Genomic DNA, 14195 nt, shown 5'->3' with positions numbered 1-14195 from the left:
GCAGAATTCCACCCCTGGCAAAACTCACCATTCAGTCGAGCAGATCTGACAGTTAATGAAACCGGTTTTCAAAGATTTTTTTTTAACATGTCAATTTAAAGAACACGTCACATTTTAAATCTAGATTAGACTGTTTCTGCATTAGCTTTTGGTAGAAACCAACATCTCCTATCAACAGGTTAACAGCCTCCTAAACGTTTCTTTGCGAGCGACTTCAGTTTTTATTTTTTTTAAAAAACAAATTGAGTTTCCAGCAGATTTTTTTATTTTTCCATTTCAGTTTTTTTAAGTAGGGAACCCTGAACTTGCATTTATTGGTGGTTTTTTTTTTTAATGGTTACTAGCCCAGAAGAAACACTTAATGGCAGGATAATGAAATGTCAGGAGCTCAGCACAGATAGAACACTGACCCCCAGCAAACCGTGGCTTTAAAAATGGAGACCAGCTGCAACAAAAGATTGTTCCTTCTCCAGAACAATCCCTCTCCTCCTCAGGTTAGCCATGTTTAAAACTGCACGTGCAAGCCATGGCTCCCTTATAAACCAGGGGATTATAACCATGGTTTGAAGTACGTTTTCAGACCATGGTTGGAGGGATACTTGGTTAGTGTTGCTGCGCATATAACAGCGAAAAATGGTTAATGAGGGGTGCCCTTCTGGGAAAGGGGAGGAGAGATAGAAGAGGAGTTTCCCAAGTCATGTTTTGCCAGGTGTCAGTATTGTATCTGTCCTGGGCCAGCACGGCAGCACAAAGGCCAAACTGTCTGGAGCCGTTACATTTAGGATTTACCATCTCTCTGAATTTTTAAATACGTAATACGAGAGACTCAGGCCAGCAGTCCTGCCACACTGCTGAATGTCACTTTTCCGTCCAAGTTACAACTGTGTTCAAAGCTGAAACCCTCAGGTTACATTCTGCAGGTACAGTAGTCTTTTCTTAACTGTATTAGGGTTTGGGCCATGTTTGTATTTCCTTTTTATGAGCAAGATCTGCTTAGATGAATGAATAACATTCCTTAAGGGTTTTCTTCTTCTAATGTTTAATTTTGTCCTTGTTAAGAGGTTAAGCACCTTATTAGAACAAGTTTTAAAACCTTGTTTTAAATAATTTTGTAACTCTGAAAGTTAATGGTTGCTGTAGTGATGTCTTTCACACATGTGAAGATAACCAATAAAGTCATTTATTTACAAGCTATGGCTCTAATTAATTTCTGGTAAATCTTCTTAATGAGCATAGATCCAGAGTGTTGGTTTGACATGGAAAACCTGTGCTCCAGGATGCATTAATGCAGGGTAGAAACGGGCAGCCGGTGAATGGTACGTTCCACACCACCAGACCTTTTTATGGCGCTTCTGAGCAAACCATTGAGTGTGACTTGATAGTATCTAGAGCAGGAGTGGGCAGATTCAGGCTGTGCACCACGTACAAATGCAGACTTCTGTAGTCTTCCACTCCCGGCACCAGACGCGACAACAGTCTCATCGTATTTGTGGCAGATGCCACGCTTAATTCACACCAGGAAGCGGGTGGTTTGTGCGTTTGTCTTGCCAGCTGTGCGGTTTTCAGGGTAGAGGGGAAGATGTGAATGGAAGGACTAGTTAAAACGGTTCAGTTCAGAAGCTTGTCTACTCCCGATCAGTTACTTTAAATATCTGGATCCAGTCGAAAAGAAGCCGAATGGCATTCCATGCAAATGCGTTACTTGCCATACAGATGTCTGGAAACTGAAGAACGCTCCCCAACTCAGCATCTGACCCGTTTTGTTGCCTGCTGTGGGGAGGGTTTTGTTTGCTAAATGGTGGCAGTGCGTCGCCGAACTTCTCCAAAGGTTTCAAGAGGGATTGTCATGATTTTGCATACTAGGTAAAGTTCTAAATGACGTGGAAATGCAGCTTTCCTTAAAACGCTAGCATCGGTAAGCCAAATTAGACGTGTCTTTTAAACATTCAGTTATGCGTGTTGGACAAAAAGAGAAGTACAAACAGTTGCATTTGAGACAATGTGATATGTTTTGATTCCCCCCACCCCAGCTGATTGATGTACAACTTTTTAATTCATGTTTTGTTCTTTTTTGCTAACTAACAATCGTGCCAGTTTTGGTTCTTACGATACTATATATCTTTGTTGCAAAGACATGTGCTATCCAGATTTGAAAATATATATCTATATATCTATCTATACATCTATTACAGTCATGGTTGATCTTAAAAATTGAAAGGGCACTGCGGGCCAGACTCTTCACGTCCCATATGGAAACAAAACAACGATTTGTGGGGAGAGTTAGGCACGATTACTGCAAATTTAATTTTGAGACTTGGGACGTGGGGAGGACTGCGAAAGCAGCACACTTGCTTCCTTAGAAAAGAAAGAAAGAAAGAAAGAGAAGCTTTATTTATTGATGCCTCTTCGTCATGCCTTCACAGCTCTGGGGAAATCACCAGTGGAACTGAAGCTTTCGAAGCATGACGAGAAGTTGATTATTGTTAGGCAGATGGGGGGGTACATTGGTTGAGCTGCCGCCTTCATTGTATGAGAACTGAAGAGATGGTTAAGGTCCTACATCCGGGTCTAGAGTTTCACAAGCAGAAAGATGCGAGTTGCAAAAAAGATTTTTGCGCACGCAGAGGTCACCTTTCCTTCCAGTGGAGTGTGCCCGATTGCACCTTTCCCCATTAAAATTAATACAGGATCTGTTCCCGGAAGGGTAGGGGGGTTCATTGTAGCCCTGACTGCCCAGACTGGATTGTGGGCCTGGGCTTTGATGACCTTTGGCTGTGTGCCTTAAGTATCTCTTTTGCTTGGTTTTAAAGTTGCTTGGTTTTGAAAATAACTTCTTGTGTGTTGAATATTAATTTTTTTTTTTTTTGAAAAAAAAAATCAAAAGTAGAATACAAGATCCTGCAAATGAAGAAACTGCAATAAAAGTATCAATTTCTTATTATTTATTCAGGAGATATCACCTAAGCCTCAAAGTCAGAAAAAAAATGAAGCTGATATTAGCAGTTCTGCCAACACTCAGAAATCGGCACTGTTGCCCTCAACCTTGTCTCCAGGGAAGGCTCGCAGGAAGAAATGCAAACAAGAATCTGGCGATTCTGCAGGGTGTATAAAGCCCCTTAAGTCACCAATTCCCCCCGAGTTAATACAAGTGGAAGATTTGACCCTGGTCTCCCAGCTTCCTCCTTCCGTGATAAATAAAACTAGTGAGCATAGACATTTTAAACCATATCATAATTACTTATTACATTCCTACGGGAACCATTTTACTGATTTTTGTTTTGTCTTGAATGAATGTTCAGGTGGGTTTTGGAAACGAAACAACAACAAAAAAGGTTGAAATGCAAACATGTGATCGCAGAGCTTTGTAATTGCCCGGTTGCCAACCCACAACGTTAGTTGTTAACCTTTGTTTAGTGGTTTGTTGCACAGTAACCACTCAGGAATGGGGGTGGGGGTGGGAAACAAAACCAGGTGTTCACCGGTTCGCAAAAGTTCTCCTGCATAGTTGCCTGGAGGCCATTGCTATTTGCTACAGGCGATCGGCTGTTGGCAAACCGGGGTGGAGTGGGGGTAGTTTGTTCCCGTTAAGCGTAGGGGTGTGGCTTATGAAACTCCAATGCAGAACGACCCTTCCCGTACTGGTGCCAAGAGCGCAACTTCAAACGGCTTGGAGCAGCGAGGGGTTCCGCAGATCTTCTCAGAGAGGGCCTGATTTCTCCAGAAGAAGATGATGTTCTGTTCTTACGCGTTGTGTTTCCCGTTGCTGAGGAATTCTGCAGGCAACCGGACTTAGCATCGCTTTTGCTGTGTCATATTTCTACCAATTATAGTGCAAAGGAAAAAAAAAAGTTTCAATCTCTAGGAGAACCATCCCCAAGAAGCTACTGTGTGGGAGCCCTGGGGAATATATGAAATCCTGCAATGTAAAAGAACTACAGACTTTTGGCAGGGAAGTATAGAACATACTGTTCTGCCCTCATCGTTTCCCTTCCCCCACCCCCACCAAATTTCAGGCCACACAAAACATTCCCCGTCAGAGGACTTGACGTGCAGTGATTTAGGAGGACCGTTGGGTCCCTCAATTTGAATTTCTTTGCTCCTGGACCATAGTCAATTAAGGAATGCTTTCTTGCATCTACAGTTGACGCTTGGTGGAAGAGAACAGAGGGGCCCAGTTCAGCCCAAAGCTTAAGCGCTTTTGTCCCGTTAATTTCAACAGGAAAAAGGACTAAGGGCTTGCTTGACTTTCCCCTTTAAACCAACGGAACTGGGTTTGACTTGGAAAGCATTGTGGGAAAGTGGGGTTCCCTCCCTCCCTTTCTTTCCTCATAAGATGTTTCATTGCAAATAACGTTCTTAAACCTTCCCTCATTAAACGTTGCCATCTACCCTTGTGCTAGCACAGGATGTCGGTAAGTAACCTTCCTTGAGGGGAACGTTGTGCTTTTTTATGTTGAAAATCAAGTTGACGGCTAGCCGTTTAACCAGGGACTCCTTTACAGCCTCGCCCTGTAGCGTCTGGTTTGCACCTTGCACAGAAATGTCTCCTTCCTCCAGTTGCGTTAGAAAACCAAGGAAATTAAGATACCAAGGCCTCTTGAAGCGCAGTGTTGAGATGTCTTTGCGATGGGACCTTCGGAAGGAACTCAGCGCCTGCATACATGTAGAAGCTAGGAGGACATCTCGTTGATTCTAAAGGGAGAGTTTTTTAATTTAAAAAAAATATATGTCCTTGAATCTGTTCTTTTGATCAGCAGCAGGGCTTTTTTGGTAGCAGGTACTCCTTTGCATATGAGGCCACACCCCACTGATGTAGCCAATCCTCCTGGTGCTTACAGTAGGCCCTGTACTAAGAGCCCTGTAAGCTCTCGGAGGATTGGCTACATCAGTGGGGTGTGGCCTGATAGGCAAAGGAGTTCCTGCAACAACAACAAAAAGCCCTGATAAGTAGAATCCTCCAGCAGGACTGGGAAGGGATCTAGGGTTCTTGCCCATGGAGTCTCTAGGAACAGTTCTGTATTTCAATCAAATCCAGCAAACCACCCACATCCATATACTTGCAGGTTCCCTTCAAAATGTCCTCTTGTTAAGCACTAAAGGCTGCATGGGTTAAAGGCCCAACGGGAAAGAAGAATAAACGCCTTAAGTCTGCAGAACTTAACGGCCCAATCGCAAGGACTGGCTTCAGCCACCAAAACAGTTGAGTTAGGATGGGTTTCCAGTGCCTTAGTTCATCACAAAACGCATCGCTTTTGTGTTTCAAGGGCGTCGCATCGGCATTGCCAGCAGGTACACAAACGTCTTTTTATTAGCGTAGGAATAAACGTGTGCTCTTCCCTCTCCGCCCCCCCCCCCAAAAAAAAAATCCAAGCAGAACTCTTGAATTGGTTTAATACCAAATGTAACCACGGAGGAAGATGACTGAGAAAGGGCTAAAGATGTTCCCTTGACTTTTATGGAACAGAGCTAACCGAAGCTCAGTAAAATAACAGCAAAAACACAGTTTGGCGTAGTAGTAAAATGTGTGGACTCTTATCTGGGAGAGCCGGGTTTGATTCCTCACTCCTTCTCTTGCAGCTGCTGGAATGGCCTTGGGTCAGCCATAGCTCTGGCAGAGGCTGTCCTTGAAAGGGCAGCTGCTGTGAGAGCCCTCTCCAGCCCCACCCACCTCACAGGGTGTCTGTTGTGGGGGAGGAAGGTAAAGGAGATTGTGAGCCGCTCTGAGTCTCTGATTCAGAGAGAAGGGCAGGGTATAAATCTGCAGTCGTCTTCTTCACTGCTCAGCTCTGCCGAAGGCCCAGCGGAGCCAGATTTTAAATACATATATATATTTCTGGAGTATTTGTGTGACTACCCTTCTAGGGGAGGGATATTCAGCAGCACCATTAAATATAGCAATATGGGAGATGGGGGAAATGGACCACAGTGTAGATCCTTCTTTCCATGAATGTAGTCGCAGGTTTGAGGTAGTCTGCATTGACCCCCTTGTTGCATTCTGCAGTCTGACCTCTCAGCTAAGAAGAGACCATGAATCAGAAATCAAATATACCAACGAGTTTAAGTTGTGCCCTTTTGCACTAGAGTTGTTCCCTTGACAGGAACATGCTTTCATGTCAAGCAGACATTTACATAAGCAAAGGCCTACAAATGACAGGCTAGGTCTATTGATTAGCACAAACCCTTTCTTTCGTGGTAGTTCCCTTTTCTACTTAACTAAGTTTTATGAGCCGTGCTCTGACAGATGGGAACCGCTTAAGAGAAGTGCCTGATAATGATCGTAAATTAATATTCGAGTAAGACCGTGACCTCTATGTGCTCCACGAACGTTGCAAGGTCTTTTTTTAGGCCCATCGCAACCAGTCAGTGTCCTTAGATCCTCCAGAGATAGCCAATAGAGAAGAAGATCCCAGCACTTAGTGACTGGTCCGTTGCTTCATGATTCTCTAGAACCTAGTACCTTGCCCCTCTCCATGTGGATAGATCTAAGCGGGCAGCCGTGTTGGTTTGAAGTAGTAGAACAAGTAGGAGTCAAGTCGCACCTTTAAGACCAAAAAAGTTTTATTCAGTTGTACTCTAAGCACACTTCGTCAGACTTCAAAGTGTGCTTTAGAGCACACAAACGCTTACAAACTTTGTTGGTCTCAAAGGTGCACTTGTCTCCTACATTCTCCCTCTCTAGTCACTGATGGAAAAATGTTCTCCATCAATTTCTCAAATCAGCTGCCAGAATTACCGGAGGGGTAATGTATTTCCCTCTGACTTAAAGAACCAGACGAGAGAAACCCAAGTAGTTAAAGATAAGGCTTTTGAGAAACTGTTACCCACATAATGAGGACTCCTGACTAGTAGTTGAGACCTGCGCCTCTAGATGTATAACCCAACACCCCTCATGTTTCAGCCACGGTTGCATTTGTTAACATTCCATTCTTTCTTTTGTGTAGTTGCCAATGTGGCTCACGTCTCACTTGAGAATCGCGGACTGTGCCTCCCTCTTGACTTGAGCCGTAACCTGGACATTTCAGCGTTGCTAGCTGCAGAATCCGCTTTCTATAGTGAACACCCTGGTAAAGAGAAGGAAGATAATCGTTTGGCGTTATGTCATCCTTCCAAAGCCGGGGCTGATGGAGGAATAGTTCCAGCGGTATCAGGTAAAGCTTTCGTGTTACATGTGTTTGGGTCACTAGAAGAATGGTCTGCCTCATGCATTCTGTCTTTGGGCTGAAGGCATATAGCTAATAATAACTTAGCAAATTGTATGTTTGTCAGCTTATCGGGGAGTTGGCTTTAGTTGAAATTCCTTGTTGAGTGGTAAACCCCAGCTTGCTGCTTGGTAATATCTGAAAAGGGCCCAAGCTAATTAACAACATCAGAAGAACCCTGCTGGATCAGACCAGTGATCCATCTAGTCCAGCATCCTGTTTTATACAGTGGCCAACCAGTTTCTTTGGAGGGTCAACAAAGCGCATAGAGGCAGAGGCCTCCATAAGAATAGAAGAAGAGCCCAGCTGCATCAAACCAGTGGTCCGTCTAGTCCAGCATCCTGTCTCATACAGTGGCCAACCAGTTCCTCTGGAAGGCCCACAACAGGGCACAGAGGCTGAGTCCTTCATAAGAAGAGCTCTGCTGGATCAGACTAGTGGTCCATCCTGTTTTATACAGCAGCCAACCAATTTCTTTGGAGGGCCAACAAAGAGCATAGAGGTCGAGGCCTCCATAAGAACATCAGAAGAGCCCTGCTGGATCAGACCAGTGGTCCATCTAATCCAGCATCCTGTCTCACATAGTGGCCAACCAGTTCCTCTGGAAGGCCAACGACAGGGCAGAGAGGCCAAGGCCTTCATAAGAACATAAGAAGAGTCCTGCTAGATCAGAACAGTGGTCCGTCTAGTCCAGCATCCTGTCTCTCATAGTGGCCAGCCAGTTCCTCCAGGGAGCCAACAACAGGGCATAGAGGCCGAGGCCTCCATAAGGACATCAGAAGAGCCCTGCTGGATCAGACCAGTGGTCCGTTTAGTCCAGCATCCTGTCTCACACAGTGGCCAACCAGTTCCTCCGGAGGGCCAACAACAGGGCAGAGAGGCCTCGGCCTCCATAAGAACATCAGAAGAGCCCTGCTGGATCAGACCAGTGGTCCATCTAATCCAGCATACTGTCTGACAAAGTGGCCCACCAGTTCCTCTGGAGGGCCAACAACAGGGCATGGTGAGTGGCTTTTGCCATTTCACACAGTAAAATGCAGTTGCAACGTGTGTTGAAAGTGAATTGAAAGTGCCTTATTTAGTGTGTGTGAGAGCGCTGTTAGACTAGAAGAAGAAGAAGAAGATATTGGATTTATATCCCGCCCTCCACTCCGAAGAGTCCCAGAGCGGCTCACAATCTCCTTTCCCTTCCTCCCCCACAACAGACACCCTGTGAGGTGGGTGGGGCTGGAGAGGGCTCTCCCAGCAGCTGCCCTTTCAAGGACAACCTCTGCCAGAGCTATGGCTGACCCAAGGCCATTCTAGCAGGTGCAAGTGGAGGAGTGGGGAATCAAACCCAGTTCTCCCAGATAAGAGTCCGCACACTTAACCACTACACCAAACTAGTAGCCACTGTTAGTGTTATCGCCCATGAATCTGTCTAACCCCTTTTTAAAGCTGTCTTGTCTGTGGCCATCACTGTGTCCTCTGGCAACAAATGCCACATTTTTTTAGAAGCTTTAGGTCAATGTCCACGACTCTCCTTACCCATTACGTTGTCTTTGAGGCAACCACTTCCCAGCTGGTTTTAAACTTTTGTTCCTGTATCTGATGGATCGCCGTGGTTCATCTTGCCGTGTCTTCACCCACCGAAGACCAAGAAAGTGGGATGAGAGCTGTATTAAATTACTACTTATTATACTAAATTATATCTGGGTGTTAAAATTACAAAGAGATTGCGGTGGTAAAGATTCAAGTCTTTTTTAGGAGACAAAATTGCCCAAATAGATAACGTTTCTGGGATCAGAACAACCTAGGAGCGGCTATGAGGAATGTCCATAGGCTGAAGATCCTTTTCCTTAATGCACCGTGGATGTGGGTGCGTTATGCTTAAGTCTTCCGTTACTCAGGAAACTAACAAGCGTGGTCTTCGGACTGCTTGTCTTGTTTCGTGTCTTCCTCTAGACCGGGGTGGCCAAACTGTGGCTCTTTCACACCTACTGTGTGGCTCTTAAAGCCCCACTGCCCCATTGGCCTGCTTGGAGAAGGCATTTCTCTCTTTAAATCACATAAGAACATAAGAGAAGCCATGTTGGATCAGGCCAGTGGCTCATCCAGTCCAACACTCTGTGTCACACAGTGGCCAAAAAATTATATACACACACACACACACACGTATATATACACACTGTGGCTAATAGATAATAATAATAATAACTTATCTAAGCAAAGGCAGCTGGTGACTTGGAGAATGCATTTAAAGTTGTTTTCTTTCTACCTCTCCCTCCCTCCCCCTTCCCCATCTATTTGCCTTCCTTCCTTCCGTCCTTCCCTCCTTATTTCTTTCCTTCTCCATTGACCATACAAGGACCATACATCTTTTTTTTTCTTCCTGTGACCCAAGGATTCCAAAATAAGCTAACTTAAAAAGAAAACACTTGAGGGGATACACATGGATTTCTGTAAGAGAGAGGGCTTGAGATTTTTCAGGAGGGAGTGCCTGCGGCCCAGCCTTAGCAATTCCTTGTGCGTGTACAACATTGGAACTCATTGCATGGGAAATGGAAGTCCTAGTTCCTTCACTGCTGGAGGGAACTACCTAGGTGTGCATTTCTATGGTACCTAGATCCCCCCCCCCAAAAAAAAAACCCCACATTGAATGATAGGTAAGCTTTGTTCTTAGCTCCACTCAGGGCTTCTTTTGTAGGAAAAGCCCGGCAGGAACTCATTTACATATTAGGCCACACCCCCTGACACCAAGTCAGCTGGAACTGCGTCCCTGTGTGTTTCTGCTCAAAAAAAGGTCCTGGCTCCCCTTATCTAGTGGTGCTTTTGTGGGACAACTGGACTAGGTAGAATGGCTGATCCTCCCCCAGTTTGGATAGGAGAAAGTCTTCTTTAGTAGTATCATTTCTACTAGTGGATTGGCCAGAAGAGCAGCACTGTGGGATTGGACAGTTGGATGGGGAGGGATGATGGCTCTGGGAGAGCATCTGTTTGGTAAGCAGAAGGTCCCAAGTTCAATCCTCATCATCTCCAGGGCTTTTTTGGTAGAAAAAGCCCAGCACGAACTCATTTGCATATTAGGCCACACCCCCTGCCACCAAGCCAGCTGGGACTGTGTTTCTGTGCGTTCCTGTTAAAAAAAAGTCCTGGGCATCTCCAACTAAGAAGAGGTCCAGGCAAATAGGCGTGGAGAACCTCAGCTTGAGACCCTGGAGAGCTGCTGCCAGTCTGAGTGGACAATACTGACTTTGATGGACTGAGGGGCTGATTCAGTATAAGGCAGCTTCATATGTCCATATGGACAAGTGACCCATCTAGTCTAGCATCCCTTGTCCCCTGGTGGCCAACCAGTAGTCCTGGGCAGACAGTGAACGGAGTGTAGTGGCCCAGGCCGTCCCTTGAGCTCGCCTTCCTAGTACGGGCACACGGGAGTTTCTTGCATCTTTATATGGAGGTTCTCGTTAGTCATCACAGCTAGTAAGCCATTGATGGGTGTCTCCTCCATGAGAGAGTGCCTGCAGATGAGAGATTTCGAGCTCAGTCGCAACTGTGAACTGCTAAGGTTCTTTGTCTTTTCTTACGTCCTCAGGGACACCAAAAATGGAGAAGAAAGCAAAACTGGAGGAGAGATGCTCGTCGATGCTTGGTATGAACACGAATCTTTAAGCAAAGGTTAAAGTATTAAGAGAACAAGAGCAAAACCAGCTTCTGTCTTTTTACCTGTTTAGTGCTGTCGGGGGGTGGTGGTGGGGTAAGTGTTCATCTGTTCATATCTTCTAACCAGGATTTTATTTTTTTCATCCCCCACCTACTCTGTTTCTGAATTTAAAAACACATCTTTTAAAGGAAGATGTCTCTGGACAAAAAATACCTTGTCAACTATGAACGTTACCTATCTCAGTGACAAAAAAGTACAGAAAAATAGTTATAGTATCCCTTTTGTGTTCATTTTCCATCATGTACAATGACCTTTTTTTTTTTTTGCCTGGTGTGGGGTGGGGGTGGGGAGCTGGTAATGACCACCTTGAACATGTTAAGAGGGCAGTCTGTTAAACTGTTGGCCCATCCAGAGACCAGCCTTTCTTCCCTTACGGTGACTCCCAAGACGACAGCATTTTTTAAAAGTGTAATGGCTGGTTTTGTATTGGGGTTTTAAATTGAGTACATCACCTCAAGCAGGACTCGAAAGAGATGGCACAGATATGAACACACATGAAACTGCCTTGTACGTTCTTTGAGAGCCAGTTTGGTGTAGTGGTTAAGTGCGCAGACTCTTTATCTGGGAGGACCGGGTTTGATTCTCCACTCCTCCACTTGCAGCTGCTCGAATGGCCTTGGGTCAGCCATAGCTCTCGCAGGAGTTGTCCTTGAAAGGGCAGCTGCTGTGAGAGCCCTCTCAGCCCCACCCACCTCACAGGGTGTTTGCTGTGGGGGGGAGAAGGTACAGGAGATTGTAAACTGCTCTGAGTCTCTGATTCAGAAAGAAGGGCGGGGTATAAATCTGCAGTCTTCTTCTTCAATCTAGCTTTTCCACTGGAACATTCCTGTTAAGTAAGAGTGCCGAAACTTTCTCCCTTGATGATGTTAGGGACTTTATGGGGAAGCTGGGAAGTGAATCTGCCTAGCATTAACAGCTCTCCATTTTAACAATAGGCTTTGATTGCAGTTCTGAATTAATTCTTGTCATTTAGGATTCCATTGTCCTTGTACATTCTTTGTCAATCTCATGGGCTTTGTTCAGTATCTCCAAGACCAGCTCTCCCTGCCCCATCCATGGGTTATTTAAGGAGCAAAGCTGTTACCTAATTATTTAGTTGTGCTTGTTTCACTTTTAGGCAGGTGACTGGAAGTTTACGACCTAATTTTGAGGAAGCGCTGATTTAAAAAAAAAAAAATTCAATGGGGGAATAAATATCCTTTGTTTAAACAAACCTCCTTGCTTGATTGCCATTTAGGTAAAAGGAAAGAGAAGGATAAAGAAAGAAAAGAGCGGAAGGAGAAGGATCACAAGTCGAAACAAAAGAAGAAGAAGAAGAAAAAGAAGAAAACGAAACAGCACGGTATAGTGAGAATATAAGCGACTCAGCCCAATAAAAGCGTTGTTGCCCTGGTTCCAGCCAGCTGGCAGCACTGAGAGGTTTTAATTCTGTGGAAATCTGTTATAAAGTCATAACCTAGTTTTTGCCTCTGCATCCTGCACTCTCAGTAGCTCTGCCGATGTGCAGTCTACTGACAGAGTTTTTCCTTTCCTCTCCTGTTCCCATGCAAAAGTGTTGCACGCAGCTAGCTGTGCCGATTTGTGTACGCGCAGCACTGGTCTGATGCTTGAGCGTCTGCCTTTTGAGAAGCAATGTTATTGTGAGCTCATTCAGCCATCTTCATAGATTCAGAGGAGTCAGCTGTGTTAGTCTATTGCTGCAAAAATAGCGAAGAGTACAGTAGCGCCTTTAAAACCGACAAATTTTATTGTAGCGTAAGCTTTCAAGAAACACAGCTCTCTTCGTCAGATGCCTCCGACGAAGAGAGCTGTGCTTCTCGAAAGCAGATGCTGCAATAAAATTGGTTGGTCTTAAAGGTGCTTCTAGACTCTTTGCTGTTTTGTTCAGCCAGCTTGCATTTTATTGATTTCATAACTGCATTGCATGTTCACCCCTGAAAGAGCTGTTTTTGCACATCCAGATAAAAAGCAAAAAGCTGTCGGTGCGAATCGCTTGAGCTTCTGAACATCTAGGGGTAGATAAGAACATAAGACGAGCCCTGCTGAATCAGACCAGTGGTCCATCTAGTCCAGCCTCCTGTCTCACACTGTGGCCAACTAGTTCCTCTGGAGTGCCAATGACAGGGCAGAGAGGCCGAGGCCTTCATAAGAACATAAGAAGAGCCCTGCTGAATCAGACCAGTGGTCCATCTAGTCCAGCCTCCTGTTTCACAGAGTGGCCAGCCAGTTCCTCTGAAAGGCCAACAACAGGGCATAGAGGCCGAAGCCTTCATAAGAACATAAGAAGAGCCCTGCTGGATCAGACCAGTGGTCCATCTAGTCCAGCCTCCTGTCTCACACAGTGGCCAACCAGTTCCTCTGTAGGGCCAACAACATGGCACAGAGGCTGATGCCTTCATAAGAACATAAGAAGAGCCTTGCTGGATCAGACCAGTGGTCCACCTTGTCCAGCCTCCTGTCTCACACAGTGGCCAAGCAGTTCCTCTGGAGTGCCCATAACAGGGTAGAGAGGCTGAGGCCTTCAATAGATCATAAGAAGAGCCCTGCTGGCTCAGACATCTAGCCCAGCATCTCATCTCACACAGTGACCAATCAGTCCTTTGGAGGACCAACGACAGGGCAGAGAGGCTGAGCCTTCCCCTGATGTTGCCTCCTGGCTCTGGGATTCAGAGGCTTAATGCCTCTGAATGTGGAGGTTCCACTCAGCCTCCATGGCTAGTAACCATTTAGAAGAAGACGACGAAGACCATATATTTATACCCCGCCCTTTTCTCTGAATCAGAGTCTCAGAGCGGTCACAATCTCCTTTACCTCCCCCCCCCAACAGACACCTTGTGAGGTGGGTGGGACTGAGAGAGCTCTTGAAGCAGCTGCCCTTTCAAGGACAACTCCTGCGAGAGCTATGGCTGACCCAAGGCCATTCCAGCAGCTGCAAGTGGAAGAGTGGGGAATCAAACCACCTTCTCCCAGAGAAGAGCCTGTGCACTTAACCACTGCACCGAACTGGCTATAGATATCCTCTATGAATCTATCTAATCCCCTTTTAGAGCTGTCTGTGCCTGTAGTCATTCACGACATTATCTGGCAGCGAATTTCCCATTTTAATCACTCTCTGAGTAAAATAGTATTTCTTCTTATCTGTCACGAGCCTTCTGCCCATCACCTTCATCGCATGCCTCTCAAGCGTGAGTTTTTTTGGAGAGTTCTTGTGCATCTGCTCCGCGTTGAGATGCGTTTGAATTGGTGGTGTCCGTCTTTTAATTTTGCACGTCGTTTCGAAGCGCACTCCAAAA

The 14195-nt window shown here is 45.5% G+C and overlaps 1 protein-coding gene across 1 annotated transcript in view; it reads left to right on the top strand.

Moving 5' to 3' along the window:
* Positions 1 to 14195, top strand: part of PHF20L1 (PHD finger protein 20 like 1) — a 95651-nt gene that overhangs the window by 58511 nt on the left and 22945 nt on the right. The window contains exons 10-13 of the mRNA XM_060243213.1: positions 2951 to 3203; positions 6942 to 7148; positions 10774 to 10830; positions 12140 to 12244. Coding sequence (XP_060099196.1) covers positions 2951 to 3203; positions 6942 to 7148; positions 10774 to 10830; positions 12140 to 12244 — 622 coding nt within the window. The remainder of the gene's footprint in view (positions 1 to 2950; positions 3204 to 6941; positions 7149 to 10773; positions 10831 to 12139; positions 12245 to 14195) is intronic.

The sequence above is a fragment of the Heteronotia binoei genome, chromosome 7, assembly GCF_032191835.1.
Source record: "Heteronotia binoei isolate CCM8104 ecotype False Entrance Well chromosome 7, APGP_CSIRO_Hbin_v1, whole genome shotgun sequence".
Lineage (NCBI taxonomy): Eukaryota > Metazoa > Chordata > Lepidosauria > Squamata > Gekkonidae > Heteronotia > Heteronotia binoei.
Note: the sequence above shows the minus strand (reverse complement) of the source record. Positions and strands in the feature narration are given on the sequence as shown.